The sequence below is a fragment of the Puntigrus tetrazona genome, chromosome 21, assembly GCF_018831695.1.
Source record: "Puntigrus tetrazona isolate hp1 chromosome 21, ASM1883169v1, whole genome shotgun sequence".
In the NCBI taxonomy this organism is placed as follows: Eukaryota; Metazoa; Chordata; class Actinopteri; order Cypriniformes; family Cyprinidae; genus Puntigrus; species Puntigrus tetrazona.
The window spans coordinates 6,733,934-6,746,490 of NC_056719.1; the positions used below are offsets into that span (position 1 = coordinate 6,733,934).

General features: G+C 41.1%; 1 protein-coding gene across 4 annotated transcripts in view; it reads right to left on the reverse strand.

Moving 5' to 3' along the window:
• zbtb16a (zinc finger and BTB domain containing 16a) overlaps positions 1–12,557 on the reverse strand; it is a 93,423-nt gene that overhangs the window by 1,638 nt on the left and 79,228 nt on the right. For 3 of the 4 annotated variants that reach the window (XM_043220980.1, XM_043220981.1, XM_043220982.1), the window contains exons 5-7: positions 9,326–9,496; positions 4,675–4,845; positions 1–2,637 (exon numbers count right to left, since the gene is read on the reverse strand). The exon at positions 1–2,637 is cut by the window's left edge and continues 1,638 nt beyond it. In XM_043220980.1, the coding sequence (XP_043076915.1) occupies positions 2,408–2,637; positions 4,675–4,845; positions 9,326–9,496 (572 nt within the window). In that variant the 3' untranslated portion in view covers positions 1–2,407. The remainder of the gene's footprint in view (positions 2,638–4,674; positions 4,846–9,325; positions 9,497–12,557) is intronic. The other variant, XM_043220983.1, reaches the window with a different exon arrangement.

The window sequence follows — 12,557 nt, forward strand, 5'->3', positions numbered from 1 at the left end:
GACGCGTCTTCCCATCCCTTCTTTTTTAGTCACTTCAAGTAAAAAAAAACACAACGTTGGCAACATTGATTGTTTTGTTTGAGATACTGTGTGCAATGGAACTGATCATTGGCATCACGTCTTTTTTTTGTTTTTTTTTGTTTGTTTGTTATTTTTCACAAAGGAGAATGCGGCTGATTTAGTCCTTCACCTGCAATGTATTGACATCCAGAAAGCAACATTTACCACTATAGGATCACGCACTGTCCAACATTACCGAAGAGGAGCAAGGCAAACGATTCAAACGAGAGAATAATGATATAAAAAAAGAACTACAAAGTTTTGCCCCGCTGCAACCTCAACAAATGGAAAAAAGGGACCGACACTTAATACAAAAATATCACAATTTTATATATCAAATGGCCTCTGTTGGCTCTTGCTCAGGACTACACTCATACAAAGAAACATGTCAACTGACAGGATTTTTTTTTTTTTTTTTTTTTCTTCCTTTCGTCTTTGATTACCACTTGCAGTCCCAATTGTCCAACGCACAATGCACTGCTGCATATGACCTGTTCTTGGCGGCTCACGCTCCGTGAACCATCTTTTTTCACATTACAAAACTACAATTCTATTCACATATTTTCAAGTTTAACGTTTTGTTTTGTTTGTTTTTTTTTTTCAGACTTTAAAGTACTACACTTCACTTGTTCCAAACACAACTCCCAGATCAACTCCGACCCCGAACTTAAGGCTTCAGAAATCTCTTTTCTGCTCTTAAGGTAACATTTACAGGGGTGGGGGGGGACTGATAGGGAAAGTTCTGATTATTTTTTTCAATCCACTTTTCCTATGAGCAACTCTTACCCTTTCATATTCGTCGCTTCCGAACCACTTGAAAGCGTGAGATGAAGTTGCAATAATGCAAAACCCAACAACGTGCTTTTGCAAACGAAACGCAACAAAAAAAAGAAACAAAACTTAGAGGTAGCTTACAAAAAACAAACAGACCAAACCCACATGCTCTTCAACAAGCAGGGTTAGTAAAACAAAACGAACAAACGAAACCATAATACCAAGTTTGGTAAGATTAATGCAAAGAAGACCTAAACAAACGTCGAACGAAAGACAAATAATCTCTCTTCACCGTGGCACTTAATTTCTTAAGTACTTAAAAGCACACGCCGCTCCTGCTAGCAAAGCAAACAATCAAATATACAAAGAAACAAAGGAAAAATTAAAACACTAGCACATGAGGTCACAAAAAAACGAGGTAATTCAAGTACGATGTGCTGAAGTAAATCAAGGTATAATAGGAAACACAAACAAAGCGAAAGGAACCAAACCAAAAGAGTTGATCTGCTCTGTTCATTCATCCATCCCAGCGTTCCCGGCTGGACAGGCCAAGCCTCGTGACCACCTACGAACACACGGATATGTGCGGACGAGCCCTGTACGTCACAGTGCCGCTCAGTCTGCAAGCCACTGACAAAAGCAGCTTTAGTCATCATTTTGGTCTCTATAACAACAGCATAAACAGTTGATTAGATGTCTAGCGTGTAATGGATGTTCTGTATGTATTGCCAAGTTACTCGTTTCGAACGGTTAAGCGATTTCGGACTCGATAAGCGAAGGAGGAGAGATAACGTGAACGTGTACGGCGCGTGTTATTCTGCTTAAAATGAACTCGCAATGTGGCGCTTGAGAAGTCAACATCAAACAAAAACTGTCGTCGTGAAGTCAGCTTGTAATACGCGAGAAAAAAAAAAGAAGAAGTGAAATGACACTGATGAGCAGAGTACTGAGAGCTTAGCTGATTTGTACGCTGGTTAAACCAATAAGCCCTTAATGAATGTGAATCATATGGGAGGGATATACACGCTGACTGTCAGCTGAGCATCGTGAACATGTTTTGCAGGAAGCTTACGTCCCACTTTGCAGTAATGACCCTGATGAACATGACGGTTCATATTTGCTGTGGAGTACCTGACTGGTACGTTACCGCTGACGGGTGTAAGTGCTTCCTGCACCGAACGATCAGCCAGAGATAAACACTGTGTCTGGTTCACACTACTATTTTTGTACCAGAAGAGGGCATCCTTATGAAGAGGAGGAATCGTTGTTGAAGTGTGTGTCGTTTGACTGATAAGACATATTTAACGCTTGGGACGTAAGCTGACGTGTAGAGAGTGGACTTCCCATATGATCCGTGCTGCGAACAGATATACGGCTATAACATGATGCCTTTTTTTTGTTGTTTGTTTTTTTTTTAATGTTTTGCGATACTGATGGGGTAAGATTTCTGCCTTTTTAGTTCCTGTCTGCCTTGCCCAGCCCCTCTGACAAATCCGTCCATTTCCTGACTGTGTTTCCAGGCGCTTTAACCCCTCGCCCTCCCGCTCCCCTCCCTCCCCGCCGTCTCCCTCCTTCAGACGTAGCAGAGGTACAGGTAAGTCTTCTCTATCCTCCAGTCCGGGGGGATGTCTTCGGGCTTGTGGCCCTTCATGTGCTTCTGCATGGCGGAGAGGCTGGGGCAGTATTCCAGGCAGATGGTGCACTGGTACGGTGAGGCTCCGTTGTGGGTGCGCAGGTGTTTGATCATGGCCGAGTAGTCCCTGGAGCGCTGGTGGCAGAGCTTGCACTCAAACGGCTTCTCACCTGCACGGAGAACAGGAAATGTCAAGATTTTGCACGACATGTCAGGAGATTTTGTACTCTGATATCCGCGAACAGACAGCAATACTCATCTGTATGGAAAGCAGGAATATGATTAAGTGAATGACTCTACTAGAAATGCTGTACGGAACTGCTTTTGATGCATAATCCATAGAGAGTAAATTCTTTTGTTTTAATCAAGATTTTAATAAAAATTCACATAAAACGGTTCAGAAATATGTTCTAGGCTTGAGTGTAACTGGTTACCAATTTAAACAGTTCGCATTTATAGATTTATGTTATGTTTTATATTTTATTTTATCATTATATATATATATATATATATATATATATATATATATATATATATATATATATATATATATATATATATATATAAATAAAAGCAACAGTAAAGAAAATTTCTTTGAGCAGCAACAGGACTAATATCTAAAGGATCATATGACATTCAAGAAGAATGAGTGCTTTTTAAACAGCTGTTATATACTATTTTTAAATATTTAAATATTTTAAATAATACCCTTTTACTGATGTGATTTTTTCCGCTCTGAGTGTATGCATGTATATATGAGTGTACATATATTTTTTTTTTAAATAATTATTACTATTATTATTTAATATATTTGCTTATATATTTTTCCTTTTTAAATCGCTGGACAGAATAAACACAACTTTAGGCATTTATTGTTATGGGCATGATGATTGTTAAAAGTGTATATAAATATATATATATTTATATTTTTTATACATTTATGCATTATATAAAATTTTCATATAATTTTTTTTGTCTCATAACAGACAGGTGTACAAAAAATTTTCAGCACTGGAACTTGAAAAACAATCATGTGGAACAGCAGTGAACGTTGCATTTGGCAAACTAGCTACAGATAAATAACATTTGTTTTTTAGTTCAGAATGTTGACAGAAACCTCTTAAAGAGACAGTAACACAAAGCGCAGCACATTTGTTCCGACGGTGAAAATAAGTCATCTACACATCGACCTTTAAAAATGTCACTAGAGAAAGCATTGATAAGTTGAAGATTGAAGAACGCTTGTGTTGGGTAAAGGCATCCTGGGAATGCAAAGCCTCTGCGTTGTTTGCTCAGGTCTTCTGTTTGTTTAATGGAGGGATAGAGGAACCTTGACCTCGGTGGTTCGAACAATGTCACGTCCGTCTGCGTTTGCGTATGCAAAAGCCCTAATGAGACGGTCATTAAACCGTCGAGACTCCAGTGATACATGCACGTGTGGTCAGTGTACTTTATCTGCACTGTAAACAGGGCAGCCTCAGATAACCAGGCAATAATGAATTGCAAATGGAGCCGAGTTATTGATTGGCCATCGACAGGAGCAGGGCTGCCAATGTCGATGCTTCATCAAGCGGCTCCCTTTTTGCATGCAGTGGCCTTTGACTGTGAGCTTGTCGTTGTTCTTGTTATCTCAGGCACTCTGTGCTCGCCGCCGAGGCTTTACCCCATCCTCACCCCACCCAAAGAAGGCAATTATTTGACAGGCTTTCTCGATAGTTTGGCTTAACGGCATGGTTTTTTGAGTGGCAGACAGGAGGGGAAGATCCGGTGTCCGTCGTGTGCGTCCGAGAGACCTGGTCTCTACAGTTCTGCGCTAATCCCCTTGTCAAAGAACGAGCTGACAGCACTGGAAATGGCCTGCCCTTTGGTGTGGGCTTTACAGAGCGCCAAGACGTAGGAATCAATCAGATATCACCTTAACAAGAGGAAAGGGGCTCTTTACACAGGTCTGAAGCCAAACAGAGGCACGGCCTGTGCTGGCATCGGCTTCAGCTGTGATCTAAAGATCTGATATGATGCTCGCCCGCTGACAAGGATAACAGAAAGCCGCTACACGTGACCGTATCGCTTAACATGATTTAAGTAGGGCATGTTACTGGATCAAAATCCTCAGAGGTGCTGAAAAAGTAGTGCAAGGAGGACTATAATACCCAAAGAAAGCTTTTCCAGTCACCTTGGCTTGATAAACAGGAAGACGCATACAGTACCTGTATGGACACGGTAGTGGGTCTCTAGCTGGTGTTTGAGGCTGAACTTCTTGCCGCAGCCATTACATTCATAGGGTTTCTCTCCGGTGTGGATGCGCTTGTGTCCCTTCAGCGTGCTCTCGTCTCGGAAGCAGCTGCCGCAGAACTCACACTCAAACGGATGGTCACCTGCTGAACAGAGGTCCGGTCAGTATATGTAGTATATGCAAGTTGGTGTCAATCATAAACACTGTAAGAGCTGTGAATGAATGGATTAGCCCCAGACAGACATTACAAAGCCTGTAATAACATTGTAACACCGCCAGATTACATTTAAAGGGACAGTTCAACCTAAAATGAAAAGTCGTTATATTGTTTTTTGCGCACAAAAGTATTCTTGTAGCTTCATAAAATTACGCGGTAAGCTTGTTTGCAAAAGTGTACCAGTGCAAAACAAAATGTAAAAAAATAAATATAATTTTACAAATTTTTATTTCCATAAACTGAACACAGAAAGGCTGTAGCATTAAGAGTTTAAAAAAATTGTAGAAAACAAAGATAATGGGGCAAAAATTCACAAAGAAAGAAAAAAAATATAAAGTATAAAAAAAGACTAAAGTATTTCTTCCTCTCAGAAAGTATTAAACAGCTGGCCTATAATATTTATTTGAAATCAAGCTATAATAAGCTCTCAGTACAATATCATCAGTTGTCTGTTATAGGTCATTGTCATCTATATCTTCCTGTCGTCTTGCACTGTAATGGGTATTCAGAGGTCAGTAATCAGTGATATTATGATATGCGGGGGTGTTTCTTTTTCTGCTCTCTGCTCTAATTGCGTTTCTGTGTCTCACTATCAGCTAACCATATATCACTCTCTCTCCGTACAGATGCACGACTCCGCCAGGCGTGTAATGTTCCCCATATTTAATGCATTTCACTTCTGTGCGGAGGGTTTAAGTCATCGTCTATGACCTACGCGTTTCATTATCTGGCTGTCCGAGCGGCACCGTGCCTGGGAATAAATTGCATTTCTCGTTATGTACTGTCATGCTCAGACTCTCGCCGCCTCCTGTTACCAGACAATGTCAATTTCCTCAGGCACGTTTTGTGGCGAGACGCAGCTAAACGCCTCACATTTACACGGCTGCTCGGGCTCCGCCGTCTTCGCTTCACCAGTAATGGGAAAGAGGAAAAAAAAAAAGAAGCACGAGATGACACAAGACAGAAAAAAACCCCATACATTTCAGAAATCAATAAAAGTGACAGTATTTATTTGTGTGCATGAAGTTATCAGTCGCTGTAAGAAATTTGGCGCTTCGAAATGCCTCCTCCGCAGAAGAGATCACAATCCATCACGCTCCCTGACTGCTCTCCGGCACGCGACGAGAATAGCAATCGCGCCAAATTCACCTGACTTTAATTGCGCCTAAGCTGGCGCGTCAACCGAAGACATCTGCGTTAGCCTCCAGAAAACTGGCCACCAGTTAAATCCGCAGGCTTGCTTCTACCCTCAGTAAAAGCATCTTTAATCTTTATTTGATGAAATAATTTGTGACAGCTCTCCTGATACCACAAGGCACAAATTCATATCGTAATACTCGGCTGGTGTTTTTTTTTTTTAGGCTACCTGTTATGTAAATGTAGCGTGTCGCTGCTATAAACAGAAGGCAATTTGCTTATCAAATTCTGTTTGGCGGCTTTGCTTTGTTTGGAATACATTAAGCTTTGAGGCAGTAAAGATACAAGGTGATAGATCAAGATGCTGTCACCGACTGCGTGTTCCTCGGTTCCTTTCTGTGTCTGTCTGTAAGTCTGGTGGCTGCGAGGCACAAAGAGGGCGGAAAAGACATTTGGGAAGCTCGGGGGCTGCCACCTGCGTCCCCGTGCCTCAGGGGACCGCTGCGATGGCGTACCTGGCCAGGGTCTGCGGGCACCGCCTGGCGCCTGGCAGGGCCGAGGCTTACGTTAAGGCAGGGGCCGAGTTCATTATGCGCTAAGCAGCGTAAATCAAGGATCCATCACTGCCAGGGTCTCGACTGGGCTGCACTATCAAACACAGCTGCGAACACAAAACACCCGCCGCAGATGGAAAATGGGCTCCGAATAAAACACAAGCACAGAACAACAACGGAATATTAACGAGGCACGGCCGGCAGTGTGCGGAACGGATGGGGGAGCGAGGGGGCTGCCATGATTATCAGCCCTAATGGATGCCAGCATTCGCTCACACTGTGCACGCCTGGAAAAGTACACGAGCAAGTACATTCAAGAACAGAAATTCCTCTCTAAAATCAGTGGAAACGCGTGTAATCATTCGCTGAAATCCTGTCAAAATTGGTTCTGCATCAGCATTTAGGCTGAGGTATGACTGAAATCAAATTTAAGCTTGGCCTTGAATTACAGAGTAATGACTGTGTGGGCCCATAATCACTCATTTAACTTATTTTTGAGTGGGCACTGCACACGTGGAGCAAAAAGGAATACGTTAAGCTATTGCTTCAGTGTTTTTACAGAGCAGTAATTTAGGAGCACATGCTGCACATAATACCTGAAAATACTTTAATATCTCTTACCTATACAACTGAATTTACTTAATTTAACATATACAACTGATATTAGATAATATTTTACAGTTTCATCCATTTAATGCACTAAAGAAATTAAACTAAATGTGCAAACTATACACATATAAATGACTCATGATCACCAAGACTACATTAATTTGATCAAAAATATATAAAAAAAAAAAGTTATATTGTGAATTCTATTTTAATGTTATTATATGCTGTGATCAATAAAACACTACATACTTCTCGTATTGTAATTTACATATTTGATATATACAATGGTATATGTATTTGTATGGAAGAACATTTATTAGTTAAAATCTTCTGTAACATAATAATTGTGTTAATGGTTATTTTTGTTTAGTTTAATGCATTCTTTAATACAAACAAAGAGAGAAAATAAATACTGATTCCACAGTTCTGAACTCTAATTAATGCATGGAAATTTTTAAAAACAGAATTGTATTTTTTTTAAATCAATAAAAAGGCGGAAAGGCAATTTTAAAAAATATTTAGCCATCCATCTATTTTATATATATACATACACACCTATATGTATACATATATACACACACACACACACACTTTACACGTGTTATTTATTTTTCTGAATGTTCTTCTCTTGGTTAATAATTTAGAACTATTATAGACTATAGATTATACCTAAATTACACTATACAAAGCATGCAAATGCCTGTTAAATGTCAATCACAAAACGCATGTTAAAAAAAAAAAAAAATGTGTTAAACATCAATCTGGATTAGATTTACAAGTAAATTAGCTGAAGTATTTGAACATGTTTTTTTTATATAAACCACCTGGTGTGTCAAACATTCAAGATGCAAGACGTAGTGATTGTAAATCAATGTAACAATGGCGACAATTATATCAACGCAAGCAATAAATTCAAGGAAGATATTTCTGGTGTGGTGTTGATAAAAGGGTACTTGAGCCCTATTGACAGGGTTGTGGGAGTACATAAGATAAAAAAAGGTTGGGAAACACGGCTCTGGAGGAACATCCGAGTGCTTATCACATCAGCGACTCAGTTTCCAGCATTAAAAAATACACTGTGAATGAGATTAAGAAGATCAAAGGAGAATTAAACGCGAGCAGCGAGTCTTCTTTTTTTGTCCTCTTTAAGAAAAAATTTAGAGACTTATTTTCGGTGGTTTTTGCAAGTGCCAATAGCAGTTTTTCCCTTTCAGCTCCTTGACAAAAGCCCCCACATCACATTAAACGGGTGCTTGCTAGCGCTCATTGTAATTTAATACACGCCTACAGAGAATTGGGTTCAAACTAGCGCGACGCTGCGTCACAGCCTCTCTCTCTCCCTTCACCGTGTCTGCGGCGAAGCAGACCGTTGACATTTATGCGTGCAGGCGGGAGCGTCGGCTCCGATGTACGGCCCAGAGAGGACAAGCGAGTACAGTAAGCGCTCAGCCGCCTTGTACCGTCAGCCGCCCAATAAAGGCCGGGGCGGCCTATAAACAGGCGGGCTTTGCTCATCTCCCGCTTTCGCTTCAAATATTCATCCGAGCTGCCGCCGAGTAAAGCAACTCTGACACGTCAGGCTGTTATTTAAGGTCAGAGACGATGGGGGGAAAAGTCTTTCTGGAGAAAATGGGATTCATTTCCAGCGTCTCATATTTGGAGACAGTAATGGAGACTGTTCGCAGAGTCGCCGCATCTGCTCAGCCACGCATCTGGCCACATGGGGATGGATCCGGCATATAGCAGGACTAGCCTGACTGGGGAGGGCCATATCTGTGCTGTCACAAGCCATCACAGCGCTTTGGCCTTTCGCTAAATGACATGTCACTTCAGCCTGCTATCTTCATTCCATCCACCTCCATCCAGAAGGTGATGGGAATGACGGGTGGGAGAAAAAAAGCCAACACAATGACTGTACCAGGGATCCTGATTTAAACACTCTACAGGGTGAATCACATCTCAGCATGTTTAAAATATCACTCGGCTTGACGGATGTGCATAAAACATCAAAGCACCAAATTAGTATGTATTACTGATTCATTCCAAAAATGTGGCTCCTGAGGCTGTCGGTTATGCACAAATGCGCAACGTTAAGACTGATGTGAGACCTGTATGCGAACGGAGATGGCGTTTGAGTGCGGTGTGGCTGGGAAATGTGCGGTTGCACTCGCTGCAGATGTAGCTGCGCACGCCTGCGTGGACCTCCATGTGTTGCTGCAGAGCAGTCTGCGTCTGGAAGCGCTTCCCGCACAGCAAACAGAAGATGGCCATATCTGATCCTGGAAGCAGAAAGACTGAGATGTTAGCATGAGAGTACTAATTTACAGAACGTAGTACAGTATGTTAAAGTGTAAAAACTAAATACAGCAGAATTAGCTTTTGGAGCAGGACTATTATTTGCCTGACTACTTATTGAAAAAAATAAAAATTCTGCAATTACGGGTTCTTGTGAATGACATGATCACTGTAGAAACTGGACAATCAAGCTGAAAAAGACAATGATTAATTTAGAAAATACACTTAGTGGATCAATGGAAGAATCTAATTCAGTACTACAGGGTGAGCTGCACATATAATATGCCCAGTGCCACAAAAGGTCAGCTGACAGATACAGAAAATGACAAAACAACTTGTGTGTTTAGATGGCTGGTATTAATATTAAATATGAAATCACTGAAAGCTCCAGTTAAAAAATAGACTCACAACTTGGTATTTAAATAAAGGCATAAAGTGAGCAATTTTCCTTCTCTTTTGCTTTGCTCTCATACACAGACTCACACTTCACACTTTTTTCAATTATCAGGCTCTAGAAAACTCTGGGGAAAGTGGGAGTGTTTTAAGCTCCGCTTCTATTTCATGAGTCGATAACACATCTTTGGGGCAAAGCTGCCACTAATTTAAAAATCTATGAGGAGCCCCAGTCTCATGTTCATAAAGCTCGATCAATCAGCATTTGCTGGGGAAAAAAACGGGAGCGATTGAGAGGATGAGAGGAGGAGTTTGAGGTGAGCAAGAGAAACGACTATTCCTGTTCTTAAATCTAGACAGTGCAGCTGAATTGCTGCTTCTCAGCAAATAAATACTGACAAGCCTTCCTTCTGGCTTTCTCTGGGCCCAGCCGTTTCCCTCCCCCTTGCGCCGTCTCCATCTTTAATGACTCCTTACATCTCTGGGTTTATCGATGAAAAGAAAGGGTGGTCATTGATTATGGAAGGAAATCCCAAAGAAGCTTGGGATGTGAAATGCAAGTTTGCTTCAGGAAGGTTCATGGCAAAACTAAAAGCTGTAAAGTAACTTAAAAAGCTAAATTTAAGGGGGTGGGTATAGGGAGATGAAAGACAGGGTGACGGGGGTAGGGAGGAAAGGCTCTCAGGAATGCAAGAGGTTAGGTGGACTCTGACCCAGGGAGCTCAAGGGTCTGAACGGGGTGGAGGGAAAGACTAAGCCACATCACCAGAGCTCCCCTTTGATTGCTCTTAAAATCTCACATTATTGGTGACTGAAAGATTTAATGATGATAATTTGCCCACTTTTCATTTCAAGTATTCCCTTCACAGAAAAGCCCAATCAGTGACCATGTACTTGTATTTTTGTAATTCGAAGATTTGGACACATTTCGATCAATTACATTATGCTGTTAGCATACTAAAAAGAGAATATTTTCCAGACAATATTTCAATCATTTTAAGCTCTATTTTAAGGATTTTTACCAGTAAAATTACACGTCTTACAGTTCACTCCATATGCGCCATATTTCTCAGGTGGTAAGAACACTTCCATTGAAGAAAGAACACTATTTTGGGAACAGGAGAAGGGCAGGGGGGGCAGTTGATAAAGCGGCAGCCATGAAGGGAAGTGCAGTGTCCATGTGATTGGTGTTAGCTGGAATTAAGTGTTCCTCGGTGTGAAGTAAAGAGCGTCACAAGTAAATGGCCTGGCTGGGAGAAACTCTTCTGTGAGGTACTGAAGGGTAAGGCAGAGAAAAAGAACTAGAGAGAGAGAGAAGTGGCTGACCCACTCGCCTCTATTACAGTGCAAAATTGAGTTGGACAAAGTGACACCTGGATAGAGGACTGGCTTTGGCTTCTGCTGCCTGCTGCCTGAGTTTTGGCATAATTTACCTCCACTCCTGTGTCTATTTATAAGGGCCTCTTGGCTCCATCGCAGTGTTAAGTTAATGGCCCTGAAGAAGCATTGGCCGTTACTTAACAGCGGGTGCGCAGCACCGTTTAGGTATTGAGGGTGTTCCGCTTGTGTTCACCACTGCAAACACTTTAAAACTCCAGGATGGTTGTGCCCACGTGATCCCTGGCTGAGAAAACAACTTCTGGGAATACCGGAAAACTGTGTCTAGCATAATACACCATGTAACACATAGACATAATCTCAGTCTCCTAGAGACCCAGTGAATTCACTTGACAAAATTCACTTGTTTTCTGTCATGTGCCAACATATTTGTTGCTGCCAAAGAAAGTCTATAGAAGTCTTTGGTTACATTACAATATGCACATTAACAATTTGGTTGGGGGAGTAACTGATTAGACAAAAATCTGTGTAGTGCAGAAGTCATCAACAATTTTTAATCATCAAAATAATTTTCCCAGAAGAGACAGACACTCCATGATAAATGCAAAAATGTACTGTAAGGTAATTTCGTCAACTTTTAGTAGTCTGCCAGAAGTTTTCAAAAGATCATATGCATGCATTAAAACTGCAAAAACAACAACAACAAAATTAAGAAAGCAATACTGCTTTTTACACAAACAAACTGAACAGGGCTGTGATTAAAACTTAATGTGAGAGTTAGACAAGGCAACTGTGTTTCCCACAGGGCCGATGGTTGAGCTGAGAAACCCCACATGGAGAGCGTGTGTCGTTCTAAGCTGGTGAGACCAAAGTCAATTAGCTTAAGTTTCAATTCGCCAGTGCTGATGGAATACAAACTCCTGCTGCTCTGTCTATCACCAATGCCGTGAGGTGTGATATCACCTGTTGCTCAGCGAAGAACTCTAAAATATGACACACCTGTTCTGAAGCTCCGATTGGAATGTGTTACCTTGATGAGCACACAGTATGCCGGATGTTAGTGTTTGAGCTAATGTATCTGACATGATGCGTCAGTAAAGCTACCACAGTTACTGTCAATTTTAGTTCTGCCAAATAAAAGAGTGCCAAATCAAATCAAACCATGATCAGAGATTGTGGATTTAATTAATAGGTGTGTTTGAACAAACCAGTTGAGGGAACAGTTTAATAACTGCATGAATTTGTTCTTCAAAATGTTTGCCTGAATCAGACTTGACTTGCTTGTTTCAACGTTTGAATAATTGATTCAGTCAC